Genomic DNA, 25,109 nt, shown 5'->3' on the forward strand with positions numbered 1-25,109 from the left:
TTCCCTAGGTCAAACTCTAGTCTCTACTTACTCTGGCCCTACATACATTGCTATGAAAGTAATTTTACCCAAACAAAGATCTAATCATGTGAATCCTCTTCTCAATCAACTCCAGCAGATTCCTGTTGTGTCTCTGATAAAATATAAACTTTTTTGCTGAGCTATAAAGTTCTAATAAACACAATCTGGCCTCAATCATGTCTAACATGATTAGACATTAATCCTTCCTTTTTTCTTGAATTAAATTATCAAGCCAAAATGGCCTGTTTTCTTTCCCTCACATATAACTCCTTTTCCATCCTTAAGTGTGGAGTCCATACCTAGAATGCACTTGTACTTTTACCCTCCAATTTACAGATTCTCTTTTCCTTTTAAGACAGCTGAAAAAATATCTTTTGCATGAAGTCTTTCCTGAACCCCAATTATTAGTGCCTCTTTTCTCCAAATTATTATGCATTTAACTACTTTATATTTATTCACTTTTTTTTATTATTGGTGTTAAATAAATGTAAGTTAGATGCAAGGTAAAAGACAAGGTAAAGTGGAAAGGAAAGGAAACAAGCAGCTAGGAGGATCTGGGAAGAAGTTTTATGTAAGAGATAGCACAAATGCTTTTCTTATCCCTGTGTCTCAAGTCACTTTCTTCCTTTAAGACAAAGCTCATTTACATGAAGTACTTCCCAATCTGCTAAAGTCCTTCTTTCCCAAACAACCTTGTAGTTAACTACTTAATATTTATCATGTGTGTGTGTGTGTGTGTCTGTTTTTGCATGGATACACGCAAATAGGTATTGATTAAAAGTTAAAATTCTGAAGTATTTGAAATTCAATACATTATACTACCATAGAATGTGAGGTCTGTGATGGCAAGAACCATGGTTTTACATCTCTTTGCTTCTTTAGAATTTAGAATAATTCCTAGAAGATCGTTAAATGTTTGACACAAAGCTATTGCAGATAGATATTACACTAAACAACAGAGTAAATATTCTCCAAACCCTACAAATATAAAATGGGAAAATATAGTTAAGAGAACAGATTACGTGAAAAGAATCTGAGTGTTCATGGGTTACAAACTCAAGGAATTAACTGAAGGCAAATGCTATGTAAAGTTACATAAAAAGATGCAGTTTCCAGGCCCTGTTATTAGTATACTTTGGTTATTCTGCATTTACAGCATTGTGTTCAGATCTGGGCACAATATTTTAAGAAGGATACGGATTAAAAAAAAGAAGATGAAGAAGGGATGTATTAGTAGTGTTAGATTATCAATATTAGTGTAAGAGAAGTTAAAGAATACCAGATTTTTGAGGAAAGGAGACATTTGGGGCCTTTTAAAAACATTTTCAGGATAGTGGTGAATAAAATAATGAAGACACATGTGACTGACTGTTAACTTACCCCATTTAGACTACCCAAATCTTTTACTAAGTGTTCATCTGCAGAGGCATCATAGTTGACTACAGCATGTTGTTTATCCACACTGCGTGACTGAAAAACAATGGGAAAAAGTGGCTTAAAGACTAATATTAGTAAAAAGAAAAAAAAAAAAAAAGCAATTCAAAAAATAAAGAACCCCAAATACAAAGATTTATAATTATTTTATTAGTGTTCCTAACCCACATGACTAATATATGGAAATAAATAATACAACTTGATGAAGCAAAATTTAAAGTATTTTAAAATTAAGATTAAAATCAGGAATGTGAAAAATAGCCTAATATTAAGTACAGACACATCCTAACAAGTTTCTTTCTATCACCTTAAGTTTTTGTGTTTCACAATATGTGAACCCAACTTTACTGAACTAAAAGACACAAAAATTTGTGAGGTCAGCTTTTTTTTTTAGAAAACAGTCATCTTGTTGTATTTGTAAAGGACTTCCTAAAGGAATGAAGAGATCAAAGTTGGCTGTAATACTGTTATCTAAACTACCAAATAAGGCATAATTTACAAAATGAATAAAGATGACTTCTTGTTTCCTGAGCACTGCTCCAATTTATTCTTTTTCTAGATTTGAAAAGAGCATGGTAAAAAGGAAAGCAGATATATCTAAGCTCAAATAAATGTGTTTGTAGTAGATGTACACCTTTGGTTTTATGATTGGTTGTTTTAAAAAATATGTCATTATTGGTAGGAATAATAAGAGACTTCAAAATGAACTATAGACTGAAACAAAATTAAAAATTAGTAAAAATCAGCAAAAAAAATTAGCAAAAACATTAGCCAATGTTAGTAACTCAGGAAGTATATTCTTGTACTTTGTATTCAGGAGACAAATCACTACATTGCTCCACAACTTTGTGGGGAAGTAGACGACTTTTAAACATTAAAAAAAGTATTTACTGACAAAACAGCATGACACAACTAAATGGTACAAAGTGTAACATATGGTCCATGACTTTAAGGAGTTTATAACCTAGCTGAAACAATACACAAGCTAGTATACAATTAGGAATTGATGACTTAATTTTATATGAGGAATTCTTAGGTGAGAAACTCCTACCAATACAGGCAGTACTTTCTGTATAATTTACAATTTTGGAGAGTTGCCTCTGGCAGTGGTGTCTTAAATAGAAAATACATTTCTGCAAATTGCATACTGAAAAGCACAAATTAACATTATTCATGTTGCAATGAATTTTTGTTTATTTTACATCTTTACATCTCCCAATTACATTTTAATCTGGCTTGGTCACACTAAGCAGCTATGTAACAGGTCTTGAGTTTGAGACCTCTGGGCTAGAGCACTGAGAGGCAAAATAACAAAGGCTGAATTACATAGTCAAAATATATCAGAGGCAGAACTTCAACCCAAGTTTTCTTGATTTTGAAGTTGCCTCTCTACTCATATTAACACACTGTCTTGGCAATATGTTAAATACTGAAATTACTGGGTAAAGAAAATTCCCAGGAATCTCTAAAATCTTTAAATAACACAAATTCTCACGTAAAAAAAGTTTCGAAAACTCAGCTGTTACAATGATTACATGTTACTAAAATCAATATTTATTTAAAATATAAACTCATTCACAAAATTTTACAAAGGAAGGTAAGTAACAGATTATAAACAGCATTATGTCACAAAGCAGTAGAGATCAAGGGAGTAGAAAACAATTCTACAGGAAGCTTCACAGGAGACACAATTAAGTCAAATCATCCTGAGAATATTTATAGCTGCAATTGACTTGAGGACAACAAACATGAAAAATAAAAGACTTGCTAGTGTTTATCCTTTACAAACAACTACTTTCATTATTAGTGATAGTGGAACTGCCCTATTTCAAATCAATAGCACAGTCTTCAATATACTTTTATGAACTGCACAAATGGCACATAAGATAAAGTTGAAAATTTTGTGTCAAATCAAAAATTAAATATCTAGAAACGATCCACTTCTGAAAATACTAAGATATTAAAAGGGCAATAATTATAAAAAAAAAAAAAATTAAGTTCTTGCCAAAAAAGGCAAATAAGACATCGGCCCCAACCAACCTTACTTTCTAGCCTCTGTAAAACATTAAAATGATCTATGTAAGTATTAAAGTGTATTCCTGATATTTAAGAAATAAATAGGTTTTCATGAATGATTTTCTATATCAATACTTTATCACAATCACACAAGTGACTGAAAATTTGGAGAATGCAAGATTCTGCTATTTATTGTTTGAGTTACTACAACAACAACAACAACAAAGTATATGATTGGGGGAAGGGGGGGAGAGAACATAATATTAAAGATTTTCTTCCAGAAACTGTTCTATACATATATTAAATACCAAATGTTGCCAAAAAAGCAAATTTTATTCAATGATCTTCTGATTATCAATATCAGGAAAGGCATACAACAGAAAAATGCTTAGTCAATATGCATTTAATAAGCCCTTAATGTGTACTAGTCACTGCTATATACAAGAGATATAAAAATAAAATCTAAGTACTAGTCCTACTATATCCACTCACTGCTGGTCAGACTATATTTACTTCTTTAAAATTTTAAAAATTAAAATTAAAAAAATTATTGATGTCTTTTGTTTTTATTTTTACTTTGGGAGGCAATTGGGGTTAAGTGTTTTGCCCAGGGTCACAGAGCTAGTGTCTGAAGTCAGATTTGAATTCAAGTTCTCTTGACTCTAGGGCCAGAGCTCTATCCAGTATACCACCTACCTATGCCAAAGTTTTTTGTTTTTAAATTATTATAAGTTCCAGATATTTCATTTCCCCCTTTTCCCATATAACAAAGAAAAATATGTTAATCAAAACAAAATGACACACTGTTTTGATTGCACAGAGTACGCCATCCAAAATTTTATTTTATTCTTCGCTTCCCCTTCTCTAATGAGGAGAGAGGCCCATTTCTTCCACATTTTGCTTATTTCATGCTGTCTCTATCCATGTCTTTCCCTATTTCTGTGAATTATTCATGTGAAGGTGAAGAAATAAAGAGATTCTGTATCTGAAACACACTTGAAGCAGGGTGATACATACAGATTAAAGGTAAAAGGTGGAGCAGAATCTACTATGCTTCAGGTGAAGTCAAAAAACCAGGAATAGCCATCCTGATCCCAGATCAAGCAAAAACAAAAATATATCTAATTAAAAGAGATAAGGAAGGGGGGCACTATATTTTGCTAAAGAGCAGCACAGATAATGAAGAAATATCAAAACTAAACATATGCACCAAGTGGTGTAGCATCTAAATTCCTCAAAAAGTTAAGAGAGATGCAAGAAGAAATAGACAGCAAAACTAAAATAGTGGGAGATGTCAACCCTGCACTCTCATAATTAGATAAATCAAACCACAAAATAAACAAGAAAGAAGTTAAAGAGGTAAACAGAACACTAGAAAAGTTAGATATGATATAGATCTTTGGAGAAAACTGAATGGAGACAGAAAAAAATACACTTTCTTTTCGACAGTTCATGGAACTGATACAAAAATCAACTATATATTAGGACATAAAAAAGACCTTAAATTCAAATGCAGAAAGACAGAAATAGTAAATGCATCCTTCTCAAATCACAATGCAATAAAATTACATTCAATAAAAAGTCAGGGGCAAACAGACCAAAAAGTAATTAGAAACTAAATATTCTCATCCTAAAGAATGATTGGGTGAAACAGCAAACCATAGACACAATTAATAATTTCACCCAAGAGAATGACAATAATAAGACATCATACCAAAATGTGTGGGATACAGCCAAGGTGGTAATAAGGAGAATTTTATATTTCTAGAGGCTTACTTGCATAAAATAGAGAAAGAGGAAATCAATGAATTGGGCTTACAACTATAAAAGCTAGAAAAAGAGCAAATTAAAACCCCCCAAACACTGAACTTGAAATTCTAAAAATAAAAGGAGAGATCAAAAATAAAATTGAAAGTTAATAAAAATAATAATAAATAAAATAAAAACCAACAAAATAGATAAAGCCTTGATAAATTTGATTAGAAAAAGGAAAGAGGAAAATCAAACTGTTAGTCTTAAAAATGAAAAGGAAGAAATTTCCATAAATGAAGAGGAAATTAGAGCAATAATTATGAGTTTCCCCAATTTTATGCCAATAAATTTGATAACTTAAGAGAAATGGATGAATACCTTCAAAAATATAGGTTGCCCAGATTAATAGAGGAAGATGAAAATTGGTTAAACAGTCCCATTTTAGAAAAAGAAATAGAACAAGGTATTAATCAACTCCCTAAAAAAAAATCCCCAGGACCAGATTGGATTTACATGTGAATTCTACCAAACATTTAAAGAACAATTAACTTCAATGCTATATAAACTATTTGAAAAAATAAGGAATAAAGGAGTCCTACCAAATTCCTTTTATTATACAGACATGGTACTGATACCTAAACCAGGTAGGACTAAAAAAGAGAAAGAAAAATTATAGACCAATGTCCCTAATGAATATCGATGCAAAAATCTTAAAATAAAATCTTAGCAAAAAGATTACAGAAAATCATCTCCAGGATAATACACCATGACCAAATAGGATTTATACTAAGAATACAGGGCTGGTTCAATATTAGGAAAACTATTAGCATAATTGACTATATCAATAACCAAATTAATAAAAACCATTCGATCATCTCAACAGATGCAGAAAAAGCATTTGATAAAATCCAACATCTATTCCTAATAAAAACACTTGAGAGTATAGGAATAAATGGACTTTTCCTTAAAATAGTCAGGAGCATATATATTTAAAACCATCAGTAAGCATCATATGTAATGGGGAAAAACTGGAACCTTTCCCAGTAAGATCAGGAGTGAAACAAGGTTGTCCACTATCACCATTGTTATTCAATATTTTATTATAAATGCTAGTTTTGGCAATAAGAGCTGAGAAAGAGATTAAAGGAATTAGAGTAGGTAATGAGGAAACCAAATTATCACTCTTTGCAGATGATATGATGGTATACTTAGAGAACCCCAGAGATTCTACTAAAAGGCTATTAGAAATAATCCAACTTTAGCAAAGTTGCAGGATACAAAATAAACCCACATAAGTAATCAGAATTCTTATAAATCACCAACAAAATCCAACAGTTAGAGTTACAAAGAGAAATTCCATTTAAAGTAACTGCCGATAATATAAAATATTTGGGAATCTATCTGCCAAGGGAAAGTTAGGAACTGTATGAGCAAAACTACAAAACACTTTTCCACACAAATAATGTCAGATCTAAATAATTGGAAAAATATTAAGTGCTCCTGGATAGATTGAGCAAATATAATAAAGATGACAATACTACCTAAACTAATCTATTTATTTAGTGCTGTACCAATCAGACTCCCAAGAAACTATTTTAATGACCTAGAAAAAATAACAAAATTCATCTGGAAGGACAAAAGATCAAGAATTTCAAGGGAACTTGTAATATTCTCCTCTAAAATGTAAAGTTCTCTGGGAGCAGGTTTCTTGGGGAGCTTCTGGAGGCAGCCTTTGTTTCAATTCAGAGTAATCACCCCAAATGCAGCCAGGGATTAAAGTATAAATCCTTTATTGTCTCCATCAAAGTCTTATCTCCTTCACTTAGAGTTTAGCTAGTTTTTCTTAGAGGCCTTCTGTGTCTTGGTTCCAAGAGCTTAAGCAGCCTTCTCTGACTTGTGAATTTCCTTGACTGAATCCTGGCTGAGGCTCCGAAAGCTTTTAGTAGGCTTGTGTGTCTGGTCCTGAGAGTTTCTTCCTTATATGCTGTACATAAGTATACACCAATCATTATATCACTAGGAAACCATTATTTGTTGTAGAATTATATCAGTCCTAAACTAGATTTAACCACTGTCTCCTCAATTCCACTTAGTACCTTGTTTTCAAGTTCTGGCCCATAACATCTCCTTGTAGGATCAAATCAATTATACTGAACCATGCTAAATTAGATAATTATTGTCTCTTATCAATTCCACTGACTTAGGACCTTGTAAGAATCCTAACAGGAACTAGTGAAAAAAAAAAAAAAAAAAAATCAAACGAAAGGGGCCTAGATGTACCTGATCTAAAACTATATTATAAAGCAGCAGCTATCAAAACCATTTGGTACTGGCTAAGAAACAAGACTAGTTGATCAGTGGAATAGGCTAGGTTTACAGGACAAAATAGCCAGTAACTATAGCAATTTAATGTTTGACAACCCAAAGACCCCAGCTTTTGGGATAAGAACTCATTATTTGGCAAAAATTGCCAAATTTTTGGGAAAATTGGAAATTAATATGACAGAAACTAGGCGTTGACCCATACTTAACATCATACACCAAGATAAGATCAAAATGGGTTCATGACCTAGGCATAAAGAATGCTATTATAAATAAATTAAAAGACTATAGGATGGTTTACATCTCAGACCCATGGAAGAGGAAGGAGTTTGTGAGCAGGGAAGAACTAGAGGTCATTATTGATTACAAAATAGAAAATTTAGATTATTTTACATTAAAAAGCTTTTATACAAATAAAATGCAGATAGGATTAGAAGGGAAGCAATAAACTGGGAAAACATTTTTACAGCTAAAAGTACTGATAAAGGCCTCATCTCCAAAATATATAGAGAACTGAATCTAATTTATAAGAAATCACGCCATTCTCCAATTGATAAATGGTCAAAGGATATGAACAGGCAATTTTCGGATGAAGAAATTGAAACTATTTCAAGTTATATGAAAAGGTGTTCCAAATCATTATTGATCAGAGAAATGCAAATTAAGACAACTCTTGAGATACCATTATACACCTGTCAGATTGGCTAGAATGGCAGGGAAAGATAAAGGTGAATGTTGGAGGGGATGGTTGAAAACTAGGACACTGATACATTGTTGGTGGAATTGTGAATATATCCAACCATTCTGGAGAGCAATTTGGAACTATGCTCAAAAAGTTATAAAATTGTGCATATCCTTTGATCCAGCAATGTTATTACTGGGCTTATATCCCAAAGAGATATTAAAGGAGGGAAAGGGACCCATATGTACAAAAATGTTTCTTTTTCGTAGTGGCTGGAATTGGAGAATGGCTGAATGAATTGTGTTATATGAATGTTATGGAATATTACTATTCTATAAGAAATGACCAGCAGGATAAATACAGAGAGACCTGGAGAGACATAAATGAATTGATGCTAAGTGAAATGAGCAGAACCAGGAGATCATTATACACTCCAACAACAATACTACATGATGATCAATTCTGATGGATGTGGCTCTCTTCAACAATGAAAGGATCCAAATCAGTTAAAATTGATCTGTAATGAACAGAAGCAGCTACACCCGGAGAAAGAACACTAGGAAATGAGTATGAAACACAACATAACATTTCCACTATTTCTGTTATTATTTGCTTGCATTTTTGTTTTTTCTTCTCAAGTTATTTTTACCTTCTTTCTAAATCCAATCTTTACTTTGCAACAAGATAACTATATAAATATGTATACATATATTGTATTTAACATATACTTTAACATATTTAACATGTATGGGACTACCTGTCATCTAAGGGAGAGAGTAGAGGGAAGGAGGGGAAAAGTTGGAACAGAAATTTTTGCAAGGTTTGATAAAATCCAACATCCATTCCTATTAAAAACACTTGAGAGTATAGGAATAAATGGACTTTTCCTTAAAATAATCAGTAGCATCTATTTAAAGCCAGCAGTAAGCATCATATGTAATGGGGACAAACTGCCACCATTCCCAATAAGATCAGGAGTGAAACAAAGTTGCCCACTATCACCGTTACTATTTAATATTGTATTAGAAATGCTAGCTATGGCAATAAGAGCTGAGAAAGATATAACTAACTGGAAAAATATTAAATGCTCTTGGATTGGGCGAGCAAATATAATAAAGAAATTTTTGCAAGGGTCAATGTTGAAAAATTACCCATGTATATATTTTGTATATAAAAAGCTATTAAAAAAAAGTATGACAAGGGAAAAAAAAAGAGAGGTCCTTATCTTTCCTTACTTGATTTCAATGACTTCATTTTTGAACTAGTCTATATTTCAATGTATGAATTAAACAATTCTTTTTATTTCTATGTGTTTAGACTTTAGTTGCTAAGGCTTTAATAATAAATGAATGAATGAAAAAGTACTTCTTAAATTCTTATTACCTGCTAGAGAAAAGGGGGGAAAAGGAGATAGTCCCTTGCTCTCAAGGAAAGCTATACTTCAATTGGAAGAGATACATTTATTGGAACAGCTAGGTAGCATACGAGAACAACAAAGAGGTCGAGAGTCATGGAAACCCAAGTGCAAATTTAGCCCTTCACATTTCTAGCTGTGTGACTCTGGTTAAGAAGACACAACTTTTGAGCTTCCTCATTTGTAAAATGGAGATAATAACAGCATCTACCACATGGGATTGTTGTAAATAATTGTAAAATGTTTAGCAAAGTACTTGGCATACAGTAAGTAAAATATATCTGTGTGTATATGGTAGCTATTACTACTACATATAGGAGGGTTCAAGTGTATGGCAGATAAGGCATAAAAGTCCTAAGGGCATAGTAACATGGGAGATGGCAAGGCCTGAGGATCTTTAGGATACACTGATAAGGAAGATGTAGTGTCCAAGGATCCAGAGGACAGATAGGAATCTAGTGATCCTCCACCTTACTAAAAATTCTAGTTGATAATACCCTGCTCCTCCTGGCAGTGACAACAGCCATGTTCTCTCTGCAAATGAGAGGACTTGGAAAGAGGTCTGGTCTATTCCCACAGGAAAAATGAAAGTGGGCCTGAGGATCTGAGTAAAGCAAGGATTCTAGCTCCTTTCTGCAGGGGATCAGAATATAAGGAAAAGTCTGCGTCTGCACAAAAAACGCAACACCGGAAGGAACATTTTGGGGAAGTGAAGCATTTTCTATATTGGGCCTGGGCACTGCATGAACTGTGGCTAGCAAAAAACAGTGCCTCACTTCTGGGGCCTACTCCCACTGAGAGGTTCTTCTCATTTTATTTCTCATTTCAGGAATCTTCTCCCAGTGAGAAGCTATATTTAGCAACTTAGTACTCTATCATTATCTCACCCAAAGGAAATATTGTTGCTTCATACTTGCTAACAAGTTTGTAATCCCGTTTTTACTCTTCCAGTCAACTCCATACTAGCTAAAAACTGCTTCTAAGCAGAGTTCACTTGACCAACAGAAGTTGTTAAATCCACTTGGTCTCCTAATGACATGGCTTGCAACAATACAATAGCTTCTCATCTTTGTCTTAAAATTAAATAGGCAATCATGAATCCCTGATACTATTTGTATATTATGAAAAGTCATTTAAATAAGGAAAAGCTACAAACCATTTGCTTCTCTTCTGATTCAGATCAATGGGAATGGAGATTCCATGTAAATCTCTAGTTTGAAACTGAAGGAGGTTTACTTTTTCAAACTTTAGAATCCCATTTCGTTTTTAATAGGTCAGTAAGAGGTTTTATTACTGTCCTGTTTATTTCTCTGTTTTGGGTCAGCTTGTTCCTAAAAGTGTAACCTGTTCTTTTTATGCAGCTAATTCCTGAGGGGAATCCTCTTTTGTTTTCTGCGGGCATACACCTATAAATGGAAGCAACTCAAGGCTTCCAATTCATCAGAGACTTTTCCATTGCCTCTCTTCACAACCCAATTTGGTAATGTGTCTGAGGTCTAGGAGTGTTAATGGACATTGTCTTTGATAATGCTTTTAGGAAAAAAGAATTTTTGGGGGGGAGATTTGAGGCAATTGGGGTTACGTGACTTGCCCAGGGTCACACAGCTAGTATGAGTTAAGTGTCTGAGTCCGAAATTGAAATCAGATCCTTCTGACTTCAGGGCTGGTGATCTATCCCCTGCACCATCTAGCTAACCCTGGAAAAAAAAAATTCTTGAGGCCTGCACTGCAATATTAAATAAAGAAAAATAATTGGGGCACTATTAGATTGATATAGAAAGGCTTCCCATATGCTTTGATTCTCTATTAATAACTAGGTATGTGAATGTTTGCCTTATCTCTCTGTTTATATATGGTTTAAATTTAATTAAATTGGATTCAGTCATGCCAAGAAGATATAGGACCCCTGCTTCTTCATCTCCATGCTCATTTCTAATAGCACAATTACATTTCATCACATTCATACAAAACAGTTAGTTCAATGGGAAATTCTTTGGTCCAGAGTCTTTGCCCCCATGTTGTGTTCAGTTCTAAATTCTTTATTTCATGAAGATGGAATATTCAAAAACGAATACAAGGGGGACCCCGTAATCTCAAACAGCTAAAGTAAAACATTAAAACACATCAAATTCAATAAAGATAAAGTTAAAATCCTATTTTAAAAACTATCAACTGAACAAATTCTGGGAGGGTAAAAATTTAATTCAAAAGTAATTCTTGCATAAAAGACCTAGGCAATTTTAGTGATAAGATCAATATGAGGCAGTTTTTATAATGTGTTTGACAAGAGAAATAATATGACATTTAGCTATGAAAACAAAGCAAAGGAAAATGGAAAGGAATAAGCATATAGTATATACTATGTGCACTGAAGCTAAGCATTTTTTTTCAACATTACATTATTTGATCTGCAACAAACTATCCTACAAGGTAGGTGCTATTATTATCATCCCCACAGGTGATATTATTATGCTTCCCATTAAAAAAAAGAATCCAGAAGCAAACAAGTTAAGTGACTTGGCCAGAGTCTTACAACTAATTATGTATCTGGGGACAAATTTCCACTCAGATCTTCCTGATTCGAGGTTCAGTGCTACTGATTGCCCATAATAAAAGAAGTATAATGTCCATACACAGTGAAAAGCAAAAAGCAGCCTTTAAATATTTCAAAGTTTGTTTAATAGGTTAAATGTCTTCTACTTATGCCCCAAAGGGCAAATTAAAATCAAGGTGTGGGAGTTATAAAGGAGATTTCAGCTCAAATATAAAGAAAACTTTCTTAACAATTATATCAGAACAGAAATGGAATTTATTTCCAGAGGAGGCAGTGGGCTCCTACTACCTGGAGATCCTAAACAGGTTAGAATATGTGTGGATTGCAAAGATCCTAACTGAGAAGCGGGGCAGTCCCTTCATCAGAAAGTCTAGAGCAGGGAAAGCCAATTTTACAGAAGTAATAAGGATAGTTATGTAGTCAAGATTTACAGAAACTTTATTTACCTATTTATCTCATGTTAATTCTTTTAAAATCATGGACCAACTCGATCTTTATTCCTTATTTGTTTTTGGAATATAGATGGGCTTTTTGTAGTGCCAAAGTCTTGGTTAAGCAATAATTTTTCAAAATGTTATTAAGAAAAAGGGGTCTCTTTTGCTTCAAAGGTAAATAATCAATTAAACAAGAAGTTTCTAAATTACTGAGCTATTAACTAAGGGATTTGGTCTGTTTTAGGCTTTTCTCAATCAGATAAGGATGGCCAGGTTGGAGATTTCTTGGATATCTACAGGCCATTAAACAATTAGTCAAGTTTTTCTCTAAATAGATGAGTAAAGATCAAGGGGTTATCTCTTAAATGTTTTCTTCTGGAAGAGCAAGTCTTTGCTCTTCTCCCAGAGACTAATGATTAAACAGAGTATTGGTGCCTAGTTTTGAATTATCCAAGGTTATTATTCTGAGAAGTCCTCAGTTTCCCCTTTTACTCATGACATCTAGTATCCCTTTTCAATTCTAAGATTCAATAAGACTGAATAGAATCAGAGGATTACAAGGTTTCTAAAGTCTAGTGACAGTGAAAGAATGATGGTAAATTCATGTGTATTTTTGTGAGTGGGAGTGAGTGATGGGTGAACTACATTTTGAATGTGCTGAGTTTGGGTGATAATGAAATATATAAATGAAAACATCCTGGGAACATGTTAAAATGTAGTACTAGAAGAATTAGAAATACAAATTTGAAAGTGGACGATTGAGAAGTGATACTTGAGGCTAGAAGAATGCTGGGTTCTCTGAGAAACACTGTGGAAAGAAGCTAAAAGAGGATTGAGCTTTGATAAAGTTGGGCAAGGAAGGCGCAAAAAAAAAAAAAAAAAAAAACTATCAAAATAAAAAAAGAGCAGTTTAAAACAGGGGAAAAACTGTAATTCCAAGAAACAAAGGAATTGCCATGAGGAAGTGGTCAGCAATAGTCAATGAAATTAAGTAGTAATACCAAAAAAATAAAAATAAAAAACAACTTGGAGCAAGAGGAATGGATTTGAATCTCAATTGAACTATTTATTTGGTTGCATGCACTTTTCTTATTTTCAGTTTTATCAGCTACAAAATAGAGATTATAAGAGGATCAAATGAGATAAAAAAAAATCAAATAATTTTGTAAACTGAAAAGAATGAAAAGGTAAAGAAAAAAATTTTTAAAGGCAGAAAGGCATCATTAAGTACCGGAATAAATGTCAAAAGATCAATTTTGAATTCTATCTTTATTACTTTACTAGTTAACACTGGTCAAATCACAAAATTTTTTAGAACTTGGGGTCTCCAATACAACTGTAATGCTAGAGAACTGAGTCAAGATAAAGATTAGAGAGTATTTAATAATTTATTAAATGGGAGATATTTACTGGGACCAAATGGATCCATGGTTTGGTCCCAGGGCTGAATGAGACTATCGTCTCCAAAGAATCCAGCAAACAATTCGAGTTCTCAATGACCTATATACACATGGCTCAGACTCAGGGAGTATACTGAGGCAGGGGCAGAGTCAGGGTGCTGAGAGCGGAAAGGGACTCTGACAAGGTGGGGTGAGCAGGGGATTACATAATAGATATAATAGACATAATAGGGGGAGGCACCTTGGACAAGGGGAGAGGAATCTTGATAAGACAGTATCTGACATTCTGATAGCTTGGGATGGGGAGAGGCATTCCGATATTCTAAAATATAAGATCTATTCTGATAAAGAAGAAGGGAAGGTTTTGAAAGACTGAGCTTTGAGAATCAGGGAAACTGAGTCAGGACTGGGTCAGGATAATTAGAGAAACTGAGAACTGGGGCATAAAACAACTTCCTCACCTGACTCATAGGTGTGCTAGAGGAATCAAACCAGAGATACTGTCTGTAAAAAGCACTAAGTGTTAATGTATGAATGATGGTTAGTATGTTAGAAAGAGCTATTACAAGAGGTGCTTTTTACAGTGTTCCTGGATATAAAGATATATCTTTGATATATTCAATATACAAACTTAGCAAACACAAAATGTAAATATGAATGTTTAGATTAATATTATTATTATTATTATTTGCTAAAGCAATTGGGATTAAGTGACTTGCCAATGGTCACATAGCTAGGAAGTATTAAGTGTCTGAAGGTTAAATTTGAACTCAGGTCCTCCTGACTTCAGGGCTGGTACTCTATCCACTGTGCCACCTAGCTGCCCCCTAGATTATTACTCTTGAACATTATTCATGATTGCTGTAAATGTTACCTTGAAGATCCATTCCAACATAAACTCATTTCAAGTAGAGCAACTAGACTTTCATTCTTTGTCATATCCTTAGCATACAGAATAATGGGGGACATATTGTAGGTGCTTAACAAAAACTTTTCTGTGAGACTGATTTTAACAACTGAAAGACTTAATCAGTCTAACACTCTAAGAACCATTTAAGGCTACTCAAATAGCCTTGGCTTTTTTGCCAGCTATCTCTTAAGAATTCTGTTTTGTTTTGTGCTAGCATAAATGGAATCCAGTAAATATAGTATAAATGGAATCCAGCCAAGAATAACATAAGAAAAGCAGATTTTTTTAAGTTGCCAAAATGAGTACTAAGTTGTCTTTTTCAAATTCATCACATCAAGTTCTTGAAATCCAAATCTTTCCTTGCCTTTGAATGAAGTCATTGTTCTACACATTCTGTTTATAATTGTTTATAATAGATAAAGGCATAGCTAACAATCATTTTCACAATATATTAATACAGTAGCTAGCTAGGTCTAAATGGCTTCCTGAATTGAGGTAGAGGCAATTTCTAAATTAAAATTGTCTTCATAATGGCTATACATCATATTTACACAGCATTTTTAAATTTAGGAAGACATATGATAATCGAGAAGGTAAAAAAGCTGAGATTATACTAAAGAATAACCCACCCACCAAATAGTAGTACAATCCCTCAAGGAAAAAAAAAAATTGGTATTTAAAGAAAGAGAGGACTTTCGAGCATTCCTGATAAAAAGATCACATCTGAATAGAAAATTTGACTAGAATAGAAATTAATTAATGGCCAAAGCTCAATAGAAAATAAGAGAGGCACAAAGGAGTAAATATGAAAGAGAAATCATAAGGGACTCAAAATTAAACTTTTTTTTACATGGGGAAATGTGACTTCTAAAAACTTTATATCATTATTAGGTCAATTAGATGGTTTTAATATAGAAAGAAAGCATGTTGTGTATGTTAGGATAATGTTTAAAAAAATGATAGGCAAGAAAGAGGGAAGACTTGGGAGAAGAAAGAAAGGTGGCAAAGAATAGGGGAAATTATCTCACGTGAAAGGGCCTTGTAATGAAGCTTTTTTCGGTGTAGGGGAAAAGCAATGCTTTAACCTCATTCACATCTAAATTGGTTCAAAGTAGGAAATCAATCTCTCTCTGTCTTTCCCTCTCTCCTTCTACCTCCCTTCCTCCCTCTCTCCCTACTTTTCCTGCCCCATCTCTTTTCAATCTCTCTTTCTCTCCTGTCTCTGCAATAAAAATGTAACTTATCCAAAAGGGAAGTAAGAGAAGAATGGGGTTAAAAAACAAAAAGGATAATAAAAAGGGAAAGTGGAAAAAAGAAGGTAATGGTCAGAAGCCAAACAGATGTTTAGAGGAGGGACAGGATAAATAGAGAAAAAAGGATAAACAAAAAATAGGATAAGAGGAAATACAATTAGTAATCATAATTGTGGATGTGAAAAAAATGAAATTACTCATTAAAAAAGAGAGAAAGAGCAGAATAAATTAGCAACCAGAACAATGTCTGCAAGAAGCATACTTGAAACAAAGTACACATAAGAGTTAAAAAAGGGTTTGGAACAGAATAAATTATACTTCAGATGAAATTAAAAGGTAGGGGTAGCAAGCATGATTTCAAATAAAACAAATGCAAAAATAGTCCTCATTAAAATGGATAAGCAGGAAAACGATGAGGAAAAAGGCATCACAGATAAGTGATATAAATATTGAACATATATATCAAATGCATAGTATCCAATTTCTTAAAGAAAAATTAAATGAATTACAGGAGAAGACAGTAAAACTATACAAATTGGGGGGGGGGGGGAGAAGCAAATTTCCACTCTCAGAACTTGCTAAGTTTAACCACAAAAATATGAAAGAAATCAAGGAGAAGAATAGAATTAGAAAAGTTAGACATGATGGACTTCAAGAGAAAACTGAATGGGAATAGAAAGGTGTATGCCTTTGTCTCAGCTACATGTGACACCTTCAGCAAAACTAAGTATTAGGATATAAAAATCTCAAAATCAAATGAAGAAAAGCAGAAAATATTAAATGCACTTCTTTTGAACTTTATTTCAATAAAAAATTCAAAAAACATTCAGAATTTGTTGAATCAAATCAAAAGGAAAACAGAAGAAATTTTACAATAAGTTTCTCTAATAAAGACCTCATTTCTATGTATAAGGGAATTGAACTAAATTTATAAAAAAAAATAACTATTTAACTCTCAATTGATAAATGATCAGAGAATAAGAACTGGCAGTTTCCAGAAGAATAAATAAAAGCCATCCATAATCAAATGAAAAAATTATATAAATCCCTACTGATTAGAGAAATGAAAATTAAAATAATCCTAAAATACCACTTCACACCTATTACATTGGCTAAAATGAAAAGAAAAATAATATTGTAGAAGATAGGGAAAAAAATTGGGACATCATTAATGCAATGTTGGTAGAACTGTGAACTAATACAAGCATTCTGGAGAACTGCATGTTCCAAAGGAACATTTTCCTTTTAAAAAAAGGAAAATACCTTTATGCAGAAACATTTATACAAGTTCCTTATGCTGTGGCAAAGGACTAGAAACTGAGGGGGTGCCCATCAATTGGGAAATGTCAGAAAAGGTCTAGTATATGACTGTGATGCAATATTATTGTACTATAAAAAGTGACAAAGCGAGATCGTTTCAGAAAAACCTACAAAGACTTACATGAACTGATGCAAAGTTAAGTGAGCAGAAATAGGAGAATACTACACATGGTAAAAGGAATATTGTTAAGGATGAACAATTTAACTACTCTGAGCATTTTCAAAGGCAATTTCCATATGACCCATGATGGAAAATGTTATCCACTTCCATGCAAGAGAGCTAATGAACTTTGCAGGTGGAAGTATACCTCTCTAAAAAATATATTCATTTTTCTTGTTTCATTTCTTTGTATTTTCTTTTCCAACATAGTCAACATAGAAATGCTTGACTCTCAAAGGGGAGAAGGGCTGAAGAAAGAGAGAATATTAGAAACTCAAAAATTTTACAAACTGTTAATTTTTTTAAATTTATAATTGGAGAATATTTAACAAGTGAAAATAAATCTATTTTTAAAATAGTGATTTAAGAATTCTGTCCTCTTTTCATTTTGGGAGGTCACAAGATAAAATGGAATTTCAAGGAAGACCTTTTTAGATGATTTGCCCTATACTGTTCTACTCTCAATTCCACATTATTTTGGGTTTCCTTCCTCAACATTTCTCTCCCGGAATTTTACAACAGCCTCTTAATTGATCTTCCTGACTTAAATCTTTTGTTCAGGCATCTGCTAAGTCATTTTTCCTTAAGATCACACCATTCCTTACTCAAATTCTAGTAATTCTCTATCAAATCTATGATCAAATATTTTTCATCTTTATGTTTATTTTTTTGGATGAATTTTAGAAATTAAATTACAATTAATAGAATACATATATATATATATGCATAAATGTATAATTTACATAAGAAAATATATATACACAAGAGATGTATACTTTAAAGCTATTTTATTTCCAGATATGTAAACTCACATTTCCATAGTAGACCAGGGAGACAGTATTAGGATAGGACACATTATAAAGTTATCTTCACAATTATCTATGCATTTCATATGGAATTTACCATAGCATTTTAAATATATTATATTAAAAATGCTACTCCATTGAGCTCAAGAAAGGAATAATTAAGGCACCTTTGTTTAAATTACATTATTTAATGGCAGCCCTAAAACCACAGTTGTCAGTCTATGTTTGGGGTCAGTTACAAAGCCATTAAGTATCCTCATCCTCAAAATAAGAACCAATGATTTTTTCTGTTTGCATGTTGAAATACTGGAAGAAAAAAAAAAACTTTTTCCAAACTGGCCAATTCTCCTTCCTTTCATTCTTTTCCTTAAGTCAATAAAACTTTATAACTGACATATTCAGTAACTAGCATTATTCAACTAAGGATCTATTTCTCCACCAAGGAATAAATACTACTGGTGATTTCCTAATTCATAAAAATTAAAGGTATCCCATGTATTTGAAAGAGTTGTGCATCTTCAGAGAAAAGATGCAATCTATATATAGTTAAGTGGTATAATACCCAGAGCACTGCTCTTAAAATTCAGGAAAAATCATCTTTCTGAATTCAAATCTGGCCTAAAACACATTTAATTCTATTTGCCTCATTTCCTCACCTGTAAAGTGAACTCTAAGAAGGAAAACCACTCCAGTATCTTTGCCAAGAAAATCCCAAATAGAGTCAAAAAGTCAGACATGACTGATAAATGACTTAACAAAATACAAAACAATATGGTCCTTAGAGTTGGAGTATTTTCCTAGCATATGCTGTGGCTACTAGCTTCCACTAATCATAAAACTGTTGCATCAACTACAAATTCATGATACAAGATCTCAAATGGGTCTTTATAACTCCTAGATACATTTTTCCCCCCCAAATTTTTCTTATCCCTTCTCAAAACTTCCCACATGTACCTCTCTGAGTTGAGCTTTATCTTCATAATTCACTAAAAAAATGTGAGGCTATCAGCAGAGCTCCCATTCTAATTTTTTACATCTCCTTCAACCATCTTTTTTTTTTTTTTCCCATAGAGTGATGGTCCTTCTCCTTTCTAAAGCAAACCCTCTTTACATGTATAGGTGATCCCATTCCATCCTGTCTTCTCCAGCAGATAACCATTTCCCTCAATTTTCAAATACTTCCTGCCTACTGGGTTGCTTCCCTCCCATCTATAAATATAACCATGTCTACTCCATCCCCCAAAATTCTGGATGCTTGGATTCTTGGAATCTAGATTCCTTTAAATCAATTCTGGAGACTGCTCTAACCCGGGTCCATGCAAATTACTTTAGTAATAAGACTGAAAAGAAAGAGCTGAAATTGAAGGAGCTAGTGGTATCTATCTTACTTTTCAGAGACACATCTGCAAAAATAATTAATGATACCTGTTTTCTAATTAGCATAGTATTAGTTATCTATATTAGAGATGTATCTACCAGATGCTGGTTCTCTACATTAGAAAACAGAACTTTAAAAATGATTGGTACTCCCTAATTCTAATTTTAAAATGAGAAAAAGAAAATTTAAATAATTTAGATACAATTTGCTTTTTTGAAGACAATTCTATTTACATATGAAATAAGTAGGAATCTATCACACAGTATTAAATAGCTAACTTTCATAAAACATAGGCTACGGAATATGGCCAACTAATCCAACCCTTGAATGAAAGCTCTAAACTTAATCTGTGTTGTTCTTCAGTTGTTTCAGTCCTGCCTGACTCTTCATGACCCCATTTGGGGTTTTCTTGGCACGCTTTGCCATTTCCTTCTCTAGGTCATTTTACAGATGAGGAAATTGACTTGCCCTGGTTAATATAGCTATAGTCTTTGAAGCCAGATTTGAACTCAGAAAGGTGAGTTTTTCTGACTCCCGATTTGGTACTCTATATTCACTATACCCTTAAATCATAGGTAAGTCTCATGAAATATCTTTTCACATTAGGAGTATAATTTAAAAATCACAAATTCTAAAATAATGCTCACTTAACAATTATATATGGCATAGAACACTTTTCATTTGAGGCTTTCAAAAGATTTCAAAAGGTGTCTTGTGAAATATAATATTTTTTCAGAAGATTAATTTATGTATAAGTTGTCTTGTGAAATATATTATTAGCTTTTTCTAGAAATAAGTAAACAGGCACAATAAAACTAATTAATGTATCTAAGGCCACCTAACAAGTTGTAAATATGGAAATCAAATCCATGAATCTCTACTCTTTTTAACCTTTATATGCTGTAACCTTCAATTATCACATATTCCAGGTTAAACAAGGTTGATTGACTATTTTGGAAAGAGAAAATAAAAATTCAAATGTAAATATAAGTTTAATCAGTGTTTTTTTAAAATAACAGTAAAACTCTATAATCAGAGTATCATATGAACATAGAGATCACATGGATCACATGGTCTCTCTGCTGCAATGGTGTACATGCCAAATTAAGATGATAATACATGATGAAACCAAGCACAGGACAATTTAAGTTAAAAATCCATATGGACAAAGGAATACCAATTAGTTCTACTAAAAACAATTATTAATATACATTGTTAGATGTAACTGTTAATTGGCTTTAAACACATTACAAATATGACAATTCAACAACAAATACAAATCAGTTTGACAAAACTTCAGAAGAAAACTGTCCCTTAAATGATAATAGGTATGCAGCCACATTAATCACATTTCATTCTTCAATCTTCATAATATTAAAGTACCAATAAGTTATAAAGTTCAAATATTTTTTAAAATCTAAAAATAATTAAAATTTATCAAACCTAATATTCCATAAATCTATATGTATTCAGCATTTACATATTTTCAAAATTCATTACAATCACCACAAAACTAAAAAGGCAATCCATTTACAGAGAAATGACAACAAAAAGTGAAAAAGTGAAAAAGAATCAAACTAGCATACAATACTATAAAAGAGCAAAAGACAAAAAAAAAAGAGGAAAACACAAACTGAAAATAATATTGAAATAAAATTCTCTTACTTGCTTATTTAAGACCAATTCTTCAGTCCTAAGTACAACTATCCTAATATTCAGCATCAGTTTAGACTACCAGATGACCAAAATGCCAATCTAATTATGGATCTTTTCAGAATATACACTGGTATCTAATGCAAGTCTAAAAGCAGCCTGCTGCTATCAGAGAAAGGCCAAGAAGATTTTGAGGGTGGAGTCTAAGTAACCAAGCCAAATTAGTTAACTCCTGAGGAATCATGCAAGTTCACATAATTTTTTTTGGAGAGCAAATGGATTCTGGATATGTGATTCAAATGATGTAGGAGAACTCCTGTTTTGGAACCTTAGACTTTTTTTTTTTTTTTTTTAACTATTACAAAACACAGGAAAAGATACTTTTTGTATTAGGCACTTCAAGAACAGTGCAAATAAAAGAATAGTAAGAGAGTTTTGTCACTACTCAATTTCATAGAATAAAAAGATAGTATTATTGATTGCTATTTATTCAAAGAAAATATTTTTAAAAATCTAATTATGTTACTCCCCTCCTTCCCTACTTTACTGTAGTTCTATTGCCTTTGCCTCTAGGAGAAAAACACAAACGACTTAATTTGACATTTGCAGGCCTTTCTCAATCCGACTTCAGATTTTTTTCCACATTTAATACATATTAACTCTCCTTCACAAATTCTACTATCTAGTCAAGGTGACCTTCTTGATGCTCCCAATTGTAACCATTTTCTGCCATCCTGGCTTTGCACAGGTTTTCCTCATGCCAAATCTCCACCAGAAAAATTTTCCAGTTGTTAGTTCTGGAGTCCCTCCTAAAATAATCCTGTTTACACTGGACTTCTTACAAGGGTCTCTTCTCTCCCCTTCCCCAAGGTTAAAAGTCAGGGTGCTAAAAGCAGACACTTTTTTTTTGAATGGTCTTTATTTAAAGCTGTAATTTCATTAGTATAAGGAGTTCTTGATGGATAAATTCTATCAATACAGAATGGTAACTGATTTGCAGTCTAAAGGGGGTTGACAGTGATCCATCAATAAAGCATGAGGGGCTAATAAAATTACTCAACATACACTTGAATTTCCATTTATAATGTGTATTCAACTCAAATTTAAAGCACTGAAAGATTTAACCCATTCAGTTCTGGAGGTCCTGCAGCTAACAATTTTCCTGGACCATTCTATTTTAGCTAACTTCGTATGTTTTATTTAACTTTTCAGAGATCTTACAGTCATATGCCTTGCTGTTATTCCTCACAAACTCTTCTTCCAAATTCTTGAACCTTAATGAAATCAGCCAACTAGATACAGTGGATGGAGCATCAAGTCTTGAATCAGGAAGACCCCAAGCTCAAATCTGACCTCAGACACTTCCTTAGCTGAAGGTGAGCAAGTCACTTAACCTTGTCTGTCTCTGTTTCCTCATCTATAAAATGAGCTGAAAAAGGAAATGGCAAGTCATTCCGGTATTTTTGCCAAGAAACACAAAGCAGGAACATGACTGAAACGACTAAACAAATATAATGAAATCAATCCTACCACTGCCACCATTAAAAAAACACGCCAGTCTAACTCCCCTATGGTTCCATTAATTAAATCCTAACTTTCCAAAGTGAAATATATATACTTGACTACTTATATGTCTTTTCTGACCAGTAGATATTAAGCTCATTGATAGAGGGATTGTCCCAATTTTTGTATTTATATCACTGTACTTGGTTATATAGTAAGCCCTAATAAATTGTTATTCATTTATTTTACAGTTAATTTCAGAACTTGATATTGTGAATTTTCTTTTGGTCTACAAAAATATTTCAAGATAATTAAAACAAACTGAACAGTATTTTAATGGATATAACACTGGACAGTTAACTTGGAAAACTGGGGTTGTACTTTCAATTCTGCCATTGAGCAACCTAAAAATTTCCTTAAGTATTCTTGGGCCTCAGTTTTCTAACCTAATAATGAGGGATTTATTTTATGTGACCTCTAAGGTCCTTACCAGTGTGAAAGTATCTTTGATTCAGTGCATTACTCAACCAGGAATACAGCATCTTGCTTTGAAACTTATATGTAAGGTTTTTTTTAATAGTCACTGGGATAAAGTTGGAAACAAATTTTATCTCAAGAGACAAATTTCTCTTAATAGAATAGTAATGGCCCCTTTCAGAGTAACATTGCAACTTTCTATGTTGTCAAATGGATTGATGATGGCAGCCAATGGCATGTAAAGACCATAAATGACATAATTAATGAGAATGTTAAACCTCCAATTATTCTGAAAGCAAAAACATATTCATTATTTCAATACACATTTATTAAACACCTAGATTATAAAATATAGAATGCTGTTGGACAGCATTAATTTGGATTCTCAACTTCAATTTTTTTTCACGTTCTTGAGCTCTAGCCATTCTCTGCCTCTGCTGCACTGCCCAGGTTTCAACTTCAGGAAACAATATGCCCCTTCTCCCACATTAATCTCATAACCATGTTGGGAACTCCCTTCTGTCTCCTTTCACCTCTCCTTAGAAGCCTGAACACTTTTCAATGCCTTTCACAAAATGGACTTTTTGGTTCACCCTTCTCTGCATCTGCTGTTTTTCCTGATTTCAACTTCATGGAACAAGATGCTCCTCCCTGTATTCCTCCTCCCTCCCTGCTTCCTTCTAAGTATGGTATATAGTCGTTTTTGTGTAGTCTTTTCCCCCCAATTTCCCTTAAGCTAGAAATCCTCTATTACTTGTATACCCACAGCTTAGAAAAGCACTTGACATCTAGCTAGCATTAATAATTGTTTACTGGATTGGATTAAGATAGCCAGGCAAAGTAGGGCAAATTTAAAACTATATATGCACCAATTATATTTGGCTTAAGCAATCTAGGAAATTATCTGATAGGAATAGATTGGAAAACTACCATTAGGATATCATTTGATCAATATCTGCAGAGAAGCAAATAGTATTATCATCATCAGAAAGAATTAATTTACTTCAAATATCAGTGATTTTCTAATAAATTACTGGAGAACACAAGAATAAAAGAAAATTCAAAATGTTTATTTGGGATTCACTTGTTTCAAGGTGAGATTCTTAACAAGTATACAGAGAAAAGGAACAGAAGAATGACTTAGTGTAACCCTAATATTGAAAATTTACCAACAAGGCAAAACCTGAGAACACTGAGGAAAACTTTCTTTTTTGAGAGGCTTGGTTTTAAATCAAGAGGAGAAATGACAAAAAAAAAAAAAAAAAAAAGGAATTAAAATAAGATGAAATGTAATGTGGACAAATATAAGTCCTGCCCTTAGACTGAAAAACTTAACAACACACATCTTGGAAGAACTGTGGCAAATATAATTTAAAAGAAACATTAACAAAAGGGAAATATGCTTTGAGGAGAGTGAAGAAAATGGTATAGAAATAGAAGACTTCTGAAAGTTTGATTATTATCTTCAAATATCTAAATTATTTTTATTTGAAAAAAGGACAAGTATATATTTTACATTAAGGAAAAAGAGAAAAATTAAAGTTCTCTATGATATTGTTTCTGCTCTGGACATTAAGGTAGTTTTTGAGAAGATGGAAAGAGAATACAGTAAAGCATGGC

At 32.8% G+C, this 25,109-nt stretch overlaps 1 protein-coding gene across 15 annotated transcripts in view; it reads right to left on the reverse strand.

Annotated features, from left to right (window-relative positions):
* Positions 1 to 25,109, reverse strand: part of CEP170 (centrosomal protein 170) — a 174,279-nt gene that overhangs the window by 101,140 nt on the left and 48,030 nt on the right. For all 15 annotated transcript variants that reach the window (XM_031968531.1, XM_031968532.1, XM_023502042.2 and 12 more), the window contains one exon: positions 1,402 to 1,491. In XM_031968531.1, coding sequence (XP_031824391.1) covers positions 1,402 to 1,491 — 90 coding nt within the window. The remainder of the gene's footprint in view (positions 1 to 1,401; positions 1,492 to 25,109) is intronic.

The sequence above is a fragment of the Sarcophilus harrisii genome, chromosome 4 (genome assembly GCF_902635505.1).
Source record: "Sarcophilus harrisii chromosome 4, mSarHar1.11, whole genome shotgun sequence".
Classification (NCBI taxonomy): domain Eukaryota; kingdom Metazoa; phylum Chordata; class Mammalia; order Dasyuromorphia; family Dasyuridae; genus Sarcophilus; species Sarcophilus harrisii.